The sequence below is a fragment of the Pleurodeles waltl genome, chromosome 8, assembly GCF_031143425.1.
Source record: "Pleurodeles waltl isolate 20211129_DDA chromosome 8, aPleWal1.hap1.20221129, whole genome shotgun sequence".
Lineage (NCBI taxonomy): Eukaryota > Metazoa > Chordata > Amphibia > Caudata > Salamandridae > Pleurodeles > Pleurodeles waltl.
This window is the reverse complement of record NC_090447.1, coordinates 1281359897-1281374429: the sequence shown is the minus strand read 5'-3', so window position 1 is coordinate 1281374429 and position 14533 is coordinate 1281359897. Positions and strand designations below refer to the sequence as shown.

The 14533-nt window shown below is 41.4% G+C and overlaps 1 protein-coding gene across 1 annotated transcript in view; it reads right to left on the bottom strand.

Moving 5' to 3' along the window:
* Positions 1 to 14533, bottom strand: part of ATP8A2 (ATPase phospholipid transporting 8A2) — a 1954943-nt gene that overhangs the window by 1240197 nt on the left and 700213 nt on the right. The window contains exon 22 of the mRNA XM_069202231.1: positions 9061 to 9200. Within this exon, the coding sequence (XP_069058332.1) occupies positions 9061 to 9200 (140 nt within the window). The remainder of the gene's footprint in view (positions 1 to 9060; positions 9201 to 14533) is intronic.

The following is a 14533-nucleotide window of genomic DNA, read 5'->3' as shown; positions in this document are numbered from 1 at the left end:
ATATTAATTTACAATTACTTTATATATATTTCTTTAAACCTAGAACAAATACAAATATTACAACACTATTATCTTAAAAGTTTGAATAATTAATTAATTTGCATTTATGTAAAAATCCCACCTACAGTAATATGTTTATTTTTATTTATTCTGTATTAAAAATGACAACAAATTAATAATTATTTGTGAATAATTCACATTTGTTTACAAAAATAAACATTAAATTAATTTAAACATTTTAAAAAACACATTTATATTAACATTCTTTTCTATGCCGTTTTATTTCAAGTCCCTACCTCCTTTATTCTTTAGGAAGTGTATTGCAGTTCCAGTGATTGGCCATGTGTGGTGCTGGAATTCCCACTGCTCTGAGCTGGAATACATTTCCAATAGTTTTGGGACATTTTTGGCTGTAGTAACTATGAAGCTGCAGTTGTGAATAGCAATGGACTTACACCTTTGCTGTGGGACTTTGTCCTGCCCTAAATCATCCCTTAAACTCTCCTTGCCCTCACATAACCCCGCCAATTTGGAAAGTATTCCCCATTTTCCAGCCACTCCCCTCTGCCCTTCCCAAATGTACTACAGAAACATAGGCATACATGTGTGAACATCTGCACAAACAGGGAGAAGATCTCCGCATAGAAAAGATAGAAGATGCTGAGTCCTCCACATGTAGGTTTGTAAATATTATACGTATTACAAAGTACAATTTGTGAATAGACCGCATTGTGTTTCAATATGAAACTGCATTAGTAGTTCAAAATCTGTGAGGTCAGGGGATGCACATTAAATCCTTTTAGTACATGTTTTCTGTTCTCTACCTCCTGATACATCTCAACCTTTTGTTTTGACTCGGGTACGCTCAGTTGACCCACTGTGAACAGGACTTTGCTGTGGAAACTTATATGTGCATTTTTAACAGAGATGCCTCAGAGTTTATCATGCAGGAGGTACTACATAGGAGGTACTCTTCTTTAGCATTGTATGCAGCTATTCTCTTATTTATATTTGCAGGAACAAATATTAAAAGATTACTCATCAGAGGAACTCAAAGACCAGATAAACGTTCAGGCAAACAAGATGAATAAGAATGGTTTGGACAAGCTTAGCATCCACATTTGGGCTTGCATTTAGAGTAAGGTTTAAAAATAATGTGGAGTGATGCACAAGGTGTTCCAGGATATCAAAAGACATGTTTCTGCAAATCCATGGGTGCTGCACTAACATGGCAGAGGGAGTATCAACCCCTCATGCAGCTTTGCAGGTTGTAACAATAGATGATGCAGGAAATAAATTAAGAGAAGAGGGCAGCATTGGAAGCTTCCCATTGAGTGGCCATTCTCACACAGTCACCTGAGTTGTCAGTCTGTCAGAGCATGTCTCACATGAAGGTAACGTTGCATTGTACTGGCTTTGAAAAAATGACTTCCAACTCTAAAATGAACCATTCACAGAGAAGCTTTGGCTAAAAGGTGGGTTTTGTGAGCCCGAACAAGACAACATTCAGATCCCATACAAATCCCATTGAATTGATTTCTTCTATACCAGACATCTGAGAAGAAACACTACAAAATAATTCTCAATCTACTGAGCTAGGCAAAAAATGAGAACTCATTGGAAAAATCCCTCTATGATAGCATGGCTACCTAATAGTCAGGTACATATTGTGGCCAAAATCTATGAGCAAATGTCTCACGAGATGCAAGTCATTTGAAATCTTGGGCAGAAAATGTGAACTCAATTCTAGAGAACAAGGAAATTCGGTATCAGTAGTGGAGTCTTTCAACTAAAAAGCCTGAAAGATATTTTGTGATTGTTTGAGTTTCATCATTGCACTGTATCACTGTAGCCACAATGGCTACTGTGTTTATTCACTCATATTTTGACTGTGGAAACGGAATATAGCTAAACATGCCCTCCAACCAACTTCACCACCTGAAAGATGTTACTGCAAGATTGTTGATATGACTCAAATCAACTATGTTTTACGCCTTCAAGTCTCCTATCACTGGCTACCCTTGACAAAGACATGCACTTCCAAGTTCATGGCCCACAGTCTATGTCAGGCTGTAATCCGAATTGGTGAAAACTTGCCTTCGTGGGGGAATTTGGATTACAATTCTGCAGAGGTTTTTGGAAGCACAATTTAAGAGCAAATAGTACAAATCTTGTGTCAATGGACATTGGACAGTGGAATATGTCCTGCCAATAGGGTATTAGCTCCCTTAGAGGGCAATACGGATAACAGATAAATATTAAACCCTGTGTTATCATTATTTACCAGTCCTCAACCTTCACCCAAGACTGTGCCACCCCTATAAATGCCAGCCTATGCTCTTAGTCCTTAAGGTCGTGTATGACAATTCTCATTGCTTTTTAGCTGATAATTTGAAATGGCGCAGCCCATATTGACTTTTAAAGTCCTTGAGACTGTGTATTTAGATCAAAGAGATAGAGACAAAGTGCGGACTAGATTCTCTGCAGACTAAATTCCCTGAAAACACACTCAAGATCCGGAATGCACTACCTACCCAAATTAAAGGCATCCCTTGATTTTGTACCTTCAAGAACAATCTTACCTACTTATTCTCCACAAACATTTTTTATACCAACAATTGGAAATATGGCCACTGTGATTATTTGTGTTTTTCCTATTCCACTGCTTTTTGCTCTCCATTTTCAAGTTTATTACATGATATTTAAATTCTGCATAGTGAAATATTTGCTTTCTTGGTTAGATTACGTACATAATTTCTTTAAACATTGAGAACGATAGCTCTTAATATGCGGGTGTTTGGAACATTAAGCACATTGATAGCACAAGTAGAGCATGCTGGAAAGTCTAGGTGGAAAAGACAGATATAGTACAGATCACATGGTATGATCAAGTAGCATTTAATCTTTTAGGAATCTTTCAAAAGAATACTATCTACCTATTTATGAGATTTGAAAGCACCCAACCCTAAGGAATCTATTTTGAATCTGTTTAGCTAAAGATAATAGTGATGAGGCATGGGACAATCAATATGCTAATTAAAATATTCTGAGGAGGTGGACTGTGAACACCTCTGCTTTATAAGACTATTCAAAGGGAAAACCTATACCTACTCAAGAAATGGAGGGCTGAGTGAGTAGTAAAGGTGGTGTTGGCTATTTCAGGGAATGCATGCATCGAAATTATGATGACATAATTAATGGTGAATATCAATATGCAGCATCCTTTAAAGCTTAAATGAATTTTTGTCAGATCCTAATGGGGCCCCTTGCATCGATTAGTAGATTAAAACTGATATCATATTACAGATGTTGGATCTGTAGGAAGGTTAACGTTTCTGGCCATCTACCAACAACATACCCAGTAGATAATGGAGTATGGAATGAAATAGTGCCAACCATTCAGCTAGTTGCGAAATAAGACATTGGTTAAAGCTAATTTTGATCATCTTTACTCAACTAGAAAATGAAAAGCAAACCATCTAAAGAGCTGAAAGATGGAATAAGAAAGCTGTACCAGCAGGGAAAAAGATATCCTAAAAATTGGAAGTCCACATAAACTACCAAAATAAAAGAAGGGATAGCTGAAATGAATAAACTTGGCCACTATGGGAATGGTCAATTACATGCTCAAAGGCAAAGGAGATATGTTTAATGAGACACAGGAAGTCTATGTACAACTTTATGTGACACAGATACTATACTGGACTCTGTATTTGACTCCCACATGAGCTGTAAATATTCAGAATATAGTACAGAACCACCATTTGTAAATATGACATGTTCAGAGATTTGTTATTTACATAGGAACTTTGCTAATGATCCAATAATTTCTATTTATATTTTTGCTTAGTTTTAGGAACTTTATTGTATTAAATTATAAAGATGTATCCCTATGTCTACCTCCTGATTGTAAAGTGGCCTTCTGAAATATCTCAAAATGTGATAATTCAAACTACACAGTTTGCCATATTGCAGTCATTTTAGATTCTCATTATAGTGCCAATAAATCTGGATGAATGTGTATTCAATAAATGTAAAAAAATAAATATTGGTTCTATTGCAATACTTCAGTGATTCAGGTGCACAAAATAAAACACATCTGAGTCAACAGCGGATACAAGAATATTTGTGTTCTCCAAAGCATTCAAAGGAAATCTACACCATCCAATGCTGATATATGGTACAGCCTCTCACAGCTGCCTTTGTGTTCTCTCTGTATATAAGTATATCCACAGAAAATATTCCCTCTTTGGGAACAGGCTTCAGTAGAAGGTTGCAATCCAGTTAACTTGTTAGTGGTATTAAGTCTTTCACTCAGGCATGCAAAACGTAGGGTTGCACAAAGAAATGTTAGTGCCATCTCAAAAGCAAATGAATCACTGAACCATTCTCTGGCTCACTGGATGCTAAAAGAGTGTACAGATGACCTACATGTACCTATCCCGCAAGCATCAACTCTATCAGAATGTATTAGCTGTAACACTGACCCATGCTTTTTCCGGGGAAACAGTGTTACCAATGGATTATGTGCCTGGTTGCAAAAGGTTGACTACCCTGAAACCTTTAATGTTGATATCCAGAGGAAGACAGGGTTCATCAGTTCCATCAGAAGGATACAGCAAACTCCACAGGCAGAACTCAGTTCTGGTTGCCTTACCTTTTGCAAATGAGTCTAAAAGTATAACACTAGTCGAGTGCAAAGGGTACACACCATATCCTGATGTCAGATTCCTGAAAATATATTTGGACCCCATCATAAACTTCGTAGAGCATACAAGTTGGTTGTGTTGCAAATCATGGTATTTTCATGTAGGAAGCCTGTTTTAAATAAGTTGCATTTGTTCTTAATGTGCGCTGTAACCTTTTTAATTAAATAGGTCACTGCCTCATTCTGTGAAGGGACTGAGTGGAGAATTTAACATTTTACTAGTCCTAAACCTGCTCACAATGTCATTGTAAATAATCTCTATGCTTCACCTACGGGTTACCTTTTACATATCATTAAATAATCATTGTCATCACTGATAATTTCTTACACGTTTTAGAGATCAAACGAAGACTGGTATCTATGCAAGAGGTCGACAGCTTTGGGCTGGTGGTGTAGGTAGACCACATATAAAGTACCTCCTTTTTGCTGATAGATGAATGATTTCTGTTTTTAGTTGGTGATGTGGTGCAACAACGGTTTGGGGGTGCTTTAAACAGTTTGTGGATTATAATTGTGTGTATGAATGAAAGTCAGTCTCTTAAGGATGAATAAGATTGAGTTTGATCCAAATCACATTCAGATCTGAATATCAGTTTGTGTTGATTTAATTGTTCTTGTCAATCACTCATTACTCGCTAGAATGTCCTGGCCACTTACTCTGAGTTGTGAAAGTGTTTCTATTTAGGCTTGATGACACAGAGATAGAGGAAGTTGCACTTTCAGTTTCCTTGTAGTCAAATGCTCATACGCTTGGTGATGCACACAACTATATCAGTGTATTGACATGGGTGTAGTTTTTACATTCATTCACAAAAGTCTTCCACAGTAGACATCAAGAGACATACAGAATACAGCTTGTGTTCTATTTTCAGGTGGCTAATGCTGGTAATTTCGGGTGGTCTCTGTAGGAAGTTGGCTCTGTATGTGCTATTTCAAAGTAAGGAATAGCATGCACAGAGTCCAAGGGTTCCCCTTAGAGGTAAGATAGTGGCAAAAAGAGATAATACTAATGCTCTATTTTGTGGTAGTGTGGTCGAGCAGTAGGCTTATCCAAGGAGTAGTGTTAAGCATTTGTTGTACATACACATAGACAATAAATGAGGTACACACACTCAGAGACAAATCCAGCCAATAGGTTTTTGTATAGAAAAATATATTTTCTTAGTTTATTTTAAGAACCACAGGTTCAAATTCTACATGTAATATCTCATTCGAAAGGTATTGCAGGTAAGTACTTTAGGAACTTCAAATCATCAAAATTGCATGTATACTTTTCAAGTTATTCACAAATAGCTGTTTTAAAAGTGGACACAGTGCAATTTTCACAGTTCCTAGGGGAGGTAAGTATTTGTTAGGTTAACCAGGTAAGTAAGACACTTACAGGGCTTAGTTCTTGGTCCAAGGTAGCCCACCGTTGGGGGTTCAGAGCAACCCCAAAGTCACCACACCAGCAGCTCAGGGCCGGTCAGGTGCAGAGTTCAAAGTGGTGCCCAAAACACATAGGCTAGAATGGAGAGAAGGGGGTGCCCCGGTTCCGGTCTGCTTGCAGGTAAGTACCCGCGTCTTCGGAGGGCAGACCAGGGGGGGGTTTTGTAGGGCACCGGGGGGGACACAAGTCCACACAGAAATTTCACCCTCAGCGGCGCGGGGGCGGCCGGGTGCAGTGTAGAAACAAGCGTCGGGTTCGCAATGTTAGTCTATGAGAGATCTCGGGATCTCTTCAGCGCTGCAGGCAGGCAAGGGGGGGGTTCCTCGGGGAAACCTCCACTTGGGCAAGGGAGAGGGACTCCTGGGGGTCACTTCTCCAGTGAAAGTCCGGTCCTTCAGGTCCTGGGGGCTGCGGGTGCAGGGTCTCTCCCAGGCGTCGGGACTTTAGGTTCAAAGAGTCGCGGCCAGGGGAAGCCTCGGGATTCCCTCTGCAGGCGGCGCTGTGGGGGCTCAGGGGGGACAGGTTTTGGTACTCACAGTATCAGAGTAGTCCTGGGGTCCCTCATGAGGTGTTGGATCGCCACCAGCCGAGTCGGGGTCGCCGGGTGCAGTGTTGCAAGTCTCACGCTTCTTGCGGGGAGCTTGCAGGGTTCTTTAAAGCTGCTGGAAACAAAGTTGCAGCTTTTCTTGGAGCAGGTCCGCTGTCCTCGGGAGTTTCTTGTCTTTTCGAAGCAGGGGCAGTCCTCAGAGGATGTCGAGGTCGCTGGTCCCTTTGGAAGGCGTCGCTGGAGCAGGATCTTTGGAAGGCAGGAGACAGGCCGGTGAGTTTCTGGAGCCAAGGCAGTTGTCGTCTTCTGGTCTTCCGCTGCAGGGGTTTTCAGCTGGGCAGTCCTTCTTCTTGTAGTTGCAGGAATCTAATTTTCTAGGGTTCAGGGTAGCCCTTAAATACTAAATTTAAGGGCGTGTTCAGGTCTGGGGGGTTAGTAGCCAATGGCTACTAGCCCTGAGGGTGGGTACACCCTCTTTGTGCCTCCTCCCAAGGGGAGGGGGTCACAATCCTAACCCTATTGGGGGAATCCTCCATCTGCAAGATGGAGGATTTCTAAAAAGTTAGAGTCACTTCAGCTCAGGACACCTTAGGGGCTGTCCTGACTGGTCAGTGACTCCTCCTTGTTTTTCTCATTATCTTCTCCGGCCTTGCCGCCAAAAGTGGGGCCTGGCCGGAGGGGGCGGGCAACTCCACTAGCTGGAGTGTCCTGCTGGGTTGGCACAAAGGAGGTGAGCCTTTGAGGCTCACCGCCAGGTGTGACAATTCCTGCCTGGGGGAGGTGTTAGCATCTCCACCCAGTGCAGGCTTTGTTACTGGCCTCAGAGTGACAAAGGCACTCTCCCCATGGGGCCAGCAACATGTCTCGGTTTGTGGCAGGCTGCTAAAACTAGTCAGCCTACACAGATAGTCGGTTAAGTTTCAGGGGGCACCTCTAAGGTGCCCTCTGTGGTGTATTTTACAATAAAATGTACACTGGCATCAGTGTGCATTTATTGTGCTGAGAAGTTTGATACCAAACTTCCCAGTTTTCAGTGTAGCCATTATGGTGCTGTGGAGTTCGTGTTTGACAAACTCCCAGACCATATACTCTTATGGCTACCCTGCACTTACAATGTCTAAGGTTTTGTTTAGACACTGTAGGGGTACCATGCTCATGCACTGGTACCCTCACCTATGGTATAGTGCACCCTGCCTTAGGGCTGTAAGGCCTGCTAGAGGGGTGTCTTACCTATACTGCATAGGCAGTGAGAGGCTGGCATGGCACCCTGAGGGGAGTGCCATGTCGACTTACTCGTTTTGTCCTCACTAGCACACACAAGCTGGCAAGCAGGGTGCCTGTGCTGAGTGAGAGGTCTCCAGGGTGGCATAAGACATGCTGCAGCCCTTAGAGACCTTCCTTGGCATCAGGGCCCTTGGTACTAGAAGTACCAGTTACAAGGGACTTATCTGGATGCCAGGGTCTGCCAATTGTGGATACAAAAGTACAGGTTAGGGAAAGAACACTGGTGCTGGGGCCTGGTTAGCAGGCCTCAGCACACTTTCAATTGTAAACATAGCATCAGCAAAGGCAAAAAGTCAGGGGGCAACCATGCCAAGGAGGCATTTCCTTACAGTCTCCACCTGTTTTTGTTGTTGATTGAAAATAATAACACTGTTGTCATTAGCACTTTGTAAATGAAAAATAAATTACAAGGCTTGAAGTTTGTAAAAGAAAATTCACGCAATTACAACTGATAAGTAATTTCTTGACTGTTGCGGCTGGAGGAGCCATATTTATTCTGTGAAGAAAAACAGCAGAGTTTTTCAATCAGTAAGTCACATAGATGGGGGTTTTAATCACAATATTTGTGAGCGGAAAACAAGAGACTGACGCATTGTCCTTTTACTAGTCAAATTGTCTGGAACAAGTAGTACTAGATTTTGGGAATCATTGGTGGGCATCTGCTTAAGCTACTGGGATTGGAAGCTAGATGCCTTCTGATGTCAATCCCTCAAAAGCAACATATCTGCAGCTCCGTTTACTTCCGCCAAGAGTGCAACCACCCCTGCTGCATCTCTTTATCTATAAGATGTACATAACTTGAACTTCATTCTTGTTGTATTATTATATTACTTCTCTGTATATGTAATATTACTGTTAATTATGTATTTCTGCTGCACGAAGAATATGGGTCCCTGGAATTGTGTGACCACTACAACTAATACATAATATATACAATGCAAAACATAGTGAGCATAGTGAAACTATGATGATCTACAAATTAATATTATGTGAAAAAGATGAAATATAACTCAAATACAACTATGGAAGGGCTGAAAAGTAAAGGTCTACTGTGACCTGGGTAAACTACCCACGTAGAGAGCCCACTGTTACCTTTTCAATGGTCTCATAGCATTCCTCCAGTCTTTCATTCCTGTCTTTGAGAACAGTGCTTGCTTCGTGGTACAGTTTCAACCATTCTTCATAAGAAGCTTCTGACAGATCTGTGTATGCTATGCAAAGTGTCCTTAAACCTATGACAAAGCATAATTCAAAGAGCAAAAATCAACATTTGTTAACGTATTGATTCCACAACTTTTAGAAAGCAAACAGGCTCTATTATTATTTCATAACTGGAAAATAATCAAGTGGCAAGTACACTACTATCAACATTTAAGTGTAATACAACATATTTTTCAAATGTCAGCTTTTTAAACAGTAATTACAGCTTTGTGAAGCCCATTGTAAGGTCAGCAAACTACAAAACTAGCAGCCCAAATGGGTATGAATGTCTCTGTGCCTATATACAGATATTCATTTAGTAGAAAAGATGGTTCAGGGAGCTAACACTCGCTCATGACATCTGATATGCTCTGCACGTCTCAAGTTTCAATAGCTTGAAGGCAAACTCACTCATACTCTTAGGTCAGTAAATTGCTAAAAATTGGAAACCATCAAACTAAGGGGGTTATTACAACTTTGGAGGAGGTGTTAATCCATCCCAAAAGTGACGGTAAATTGACGGATATACCACCAGCCGTATTACGAGTCCATTATATCCTATGGAACTCGTAATACGGCTGGTGGTATATCCGTCACTTTATCGTCACTTTTGGGACAGATTAACACCTCCTCCAAAGTTGTAATAACCCCCCAAATGTTTTATATATCTATATTGATTTACAGAGAGGTTATAATACAGTTAGGCTAACATTTTAAACGTACAAAACCATAGAAAGTCACCAGTTATAATTAGAGTTACCTCAAATAACTATAACTCGCGCCCCAGCCACACAAGGTTTTCCATCAAACATTTATTTTACTGCAAATATTACATTGATATATCAATGATGTTATCAAAGATGTCATGAGTGCCATAATTTGTGGGTTAATTAGCACTGCATGGCGAGGGTGTGAGTTATAGTTACCTTAGGGCACGACCCCCGATCATATTTCCTTATTCGCCCAGCGGAGATGGTGGTCCCCGGGCTGTAGGGGGGCTAGGAAACCCCCTATTAAAAAGAATGCCAGGCCCACCCGGGACCTTACATAAAAACAAGAGGGAGACCGCGCTTCTTTTTTTTTGTTTTTGTTTTTACCGAGGATTCACACCCCCATCGAGAAATTGCAGTAAAAAACTTTAAAAAATGCTTTTTAGCCCTGGGGGTCCCCTTAGGACCCCCAGGACCAGAGTTAAGGGGCCAGGGTGTCCCTAGCCCAGCCCCTTTTCATTTTTTTCAAATTTGTTTCTTCGTCTGGACTGAAGCCGAGTCCCAATATGGCTGACAACACTTCCTGGTTTGAAGTGTGGTCAAAAAATCAGATCTCTGAACGAGATCGGGAGGGGTTGCAAATCCTTCGCATCCCTATATATACAGATTTGGATTTCCTTAAATTTCTCAAAAACTAATGAATGGATTTACACCAAACAACAAAAAGGGCTCTTTCTGGACCAAAAGCTACCATTCTGCCAAATTTGGTGTAATTCCATTCAGTGGCTTTTGTACTATTGCTGTTCAATTTTTCCTATGGGAATTAACACTGGAAACGCTCTAAATTTCACCCCCCCTTTACCTCGGCCCCTGCTTGATGGATCACACCAAAATGTTCCAGACAGCAGCTCACATGACTGTCAATTTCTTCTGGAAAATTTCTGAAGATGCATCAAGCGGCGCCAAATTATAGGCAAGCAAAAAACAGACTTTTTTTTTTAGAAAATAGGTCCTAACTATAACTACCTACCTACTGGCGATAGCACAAGGTAGTTATAGTTAGGACAAACTTTTCCCATTGATTAAGTGTTTTTGTTCTGCTAATAACTTTGGGTCCGTTTGACAAATCTTCAAAATAAATTCAAACTAGGGTATCAGTTATTTCAGCTGCTGTCTGGAAAGTTTTGGGGTGATTCGTCAAGCAAGGACCGAGAAAAAGGGGGTCCCAAATGTTTTTTTCCATGCAAAGCCTACAGGGATTTTGTAATTGTTTGGCATGACTACATCACAAACTGCTGAATGAAGCCCTTTTTGAAAATTGGTGTAAATAAGTTCAGTGGTTTAGGAGTTACCAAAAGCAAAAAATATAGATATCTTGAGATTCAGCTCTTTCACGGATCTCGGCAAAAAGCAAGGACCTAATTAGACAGGAAGTTGCAGCCACCAATTTGTTTCTTGACTGGGCCCCAGATGAGAAAACAAATACAAACACACGGAAGGGTTCAGGATAGAGGTATCCTGACCCCACAGGACACATGGAGGGGTCTCTGATGGACACAACATTGCCCATTTTTTTTCTTTTTGCCCGATCCGTGGATCCACCACTGCACACAGTGCGACACTCACTGTAAATCTGTAATGGACCAGCAGATCCAAAGCTAAACGGAAAAAAAAGAAACTCACACACCATGCCACGCACAACCAAAGGCCATGGACAGCATGGGGTTGGGTGCAGGTGGCAGAGGTAAGTTCACTGAAAAAAACAATGGTTACAGGGAAATTATAAACTGACATTTTACGCACACAAAACATAGAAATTCAGTAGTTACAGTTTTACTTATAGCTATACTTACCTGAAGAAACTATAACTTGTGCTGTCAAGTAACGTTAGGCCACGAGTTATAGTTTCTTAGCATATACACAGCTGTAAGTATAACTATAACTGCTCAATTTCTATGGTTTTGTGTGATTCACTCAAAAAAACAAAGGTTAAGGTAATGTTATAGGTAGGTTAATTTGCCAATGATACCATTAACATTTTGGTCTAAAAATAAAACACAGAAATTCACAAGAAAAAGTTAGCAGCACTAAATTGCAGTCCTGCCATGCGCTGCTTATGACCTCACATATGACCTCACTCATGAGATATTCTATTACATCATTTATGATATCACTAATGACATCTCAAACAACACCCCCCCAGCCGTTATTGGCCCCAAGGGGCCCATCCCCTGGGACTACTTATTTAAATAAAGGGGAGGGGGCTGCATGCCCCCCTCCCCGAGCCTTGTTAGGCCCTGGGGACCCGATCCCCCAGGGTCACTCTTTTAAATAAAGGGGAGGAGGGCGTACAGGACCTCCCTACCGGGCCGATTTTGGCCCTGGAGATCCCATCCCTGAGGCCTGGCATTATTTTTAGGGGAGGGGTTACATGCCCCCCCACCCTGGGCTGATCTGGGCCCCAGGGACCCCATTGCCTAGGGCCTGGGGTTATTTTGAAGGGGAGGAGGGAGCACATGGCCCCCATCCTTGGGTGGATTTTGACCCTGAAAAGAGTCTATTCACATGGCTTTCATTGATCTAACCAGTGCCTTTGATATGGTTAATAGGTCAAAGTTATGGCAAATTTTGGAAGCCTTAGGCTGTGATCCGCCTCTATTGGAGCTTATTAAACGCCTACACACAGACCTAACAATTTCTGTTCAGGTCGGCTCACATGGGCAGAGAACCTCCCCCATCCCGTCAACTAGGGGCGTAAGGCAGGGATGTATCTTAGCCCCTTTTCTCTTTCTGATTTATATAAATGGGCTCTATGATTCACTTTTAAAACATGCAAAGGACATACCGAAGATGGGTCAGAGACACCTTCCAGTTTTATTATACGCTGACGATGCAGTTTTAATTGCCCGTACTGCAAACGGTTTACAGGGACTACTGGATGTATTTTACGATTTTATGCTGAATCTGGATCTGAAAGTAAATTACCCCAAGACTTTTGTTATGACTTGTGGCCCACGCAATACAAAGTCTAAACTATTTTCTATGGGAGGGCACACTCTTAATAAGGTCAAAGAATTTTGTTATCTAGGCATGTACATGAGTTCTTCTTTGTCCTGGAAGACACACATTAATTTTAAGCTCCAACAGTTGATAAGGAACAATGAAGCAATTTTTCGCTTTTCAAATAAACTAGGTCACAGACCCCCTGCTCAGTTGAAAACTCTTTATAATTCCAAATGCACTGCATCAGTCCTTTATGGGGCAGGCGTCTGGGGCTATAATAAAATACCGTCTCTTCAGAGTGTAGAAAATAAATTCCTGCGCAGATTATTGTTGGTTCCAAAATGCACCGCAAACATAATCTGCCATGAAGAACTGGGTCAGTGCTTTTTGGAGGACAGGGTCTTTATGGCTCCCCTACTGCTGTGGATCAAATGTTGGTCAAACCCTATGGCAAGTTTGGTCCAAGACTGTATCTCTGATTGTCTTCAATTGGAATACTCAAATAGGATTCCCTGGCTTATGTTTCTGCAAAACTCCTTTGAGAACCTAGGGCTTAGATATATGTTTGATGATCCCCATCTGTTAACCACAAACTCTAGGTCTGTTTTGAAGTCTACTTATTCCAAGCACATATCAGAGCTGAGATTTTATAGTTCCCTGAAATTGAAATCTTTCGATTCTTATTCTCGGATTGTGACTGTTCCATGCCTTGAACCCTATTTGTCTTGGTTTTCAAGTTTTAGAATAATTTCCTTTTTAACACTTTTTAGACTTAATCTAATTCATTTTAAGGTAGCTTTCCCTGAACCATGTTTCTGGAAAAAGGATTTACCACTTTGTCCCTGTGACTCCAAATCAACCCAGAGCACTTTGCATTTTTTTCTTTTTTGCCCTTTATATGCTGCACCTAGAGGGGCCTTTATTTTACCCACGTTACGTCTTTTTAGACCTATTCATTATAAGGAAGCCCTGCTATACCTTCAGAGATTGCCTAATATCCAAATTTGTCACCATGTATTAGACTTTGTCACAGCTTCTTTACGTATTAGGAAAAGGCCTACTCCTTTTTAAATATTTTATGTACGTATAGTATATCTTTTTAACGCTAACATTTGTACTTTTCTGACTTTGTGATTTTTAATCATGTCTAGTATATTTATCTATGTATGTTAAGGGGTTTCAGATTGGATGTTCATCTGGTGCTTCCAGTAATGGTTTTAAAGTTTTATTTTACTATTTATAGATTGGGAAATGTGTCTTGGTTTGTACTTTTATGGCAATTGCCGAATAAAGTTATTTGACTGACTGACTGACCCTGGGGACCCCATCCCCCAGGGCCCAGTAGCATTTTTAGTGGGAGGTGCATGCGTGTGGCTCTCCATCCCTCAGGGCATGGCAGCATTTTCCGGGGGGGGGCATGCGGTCCCCTCTCTAGCTTATTTTGGCCCTAGGAACCCTATTCCCGAAGGACTCTGTGTTATTTTGAGGAGGGCCCATCCTTGGGCCTATTTTGGCCCCAAAGGACCCCCATACCCTGGGGCCTGGTAATATTTTCAGGGGGATGGGGGGCACGCGCGACCAGGCAACATTTTGAGGGGGAGGGAGCATTTGTGGCCTCCCTTTCCCGGGGTGATTTTGGCCCTGGGGTTCCC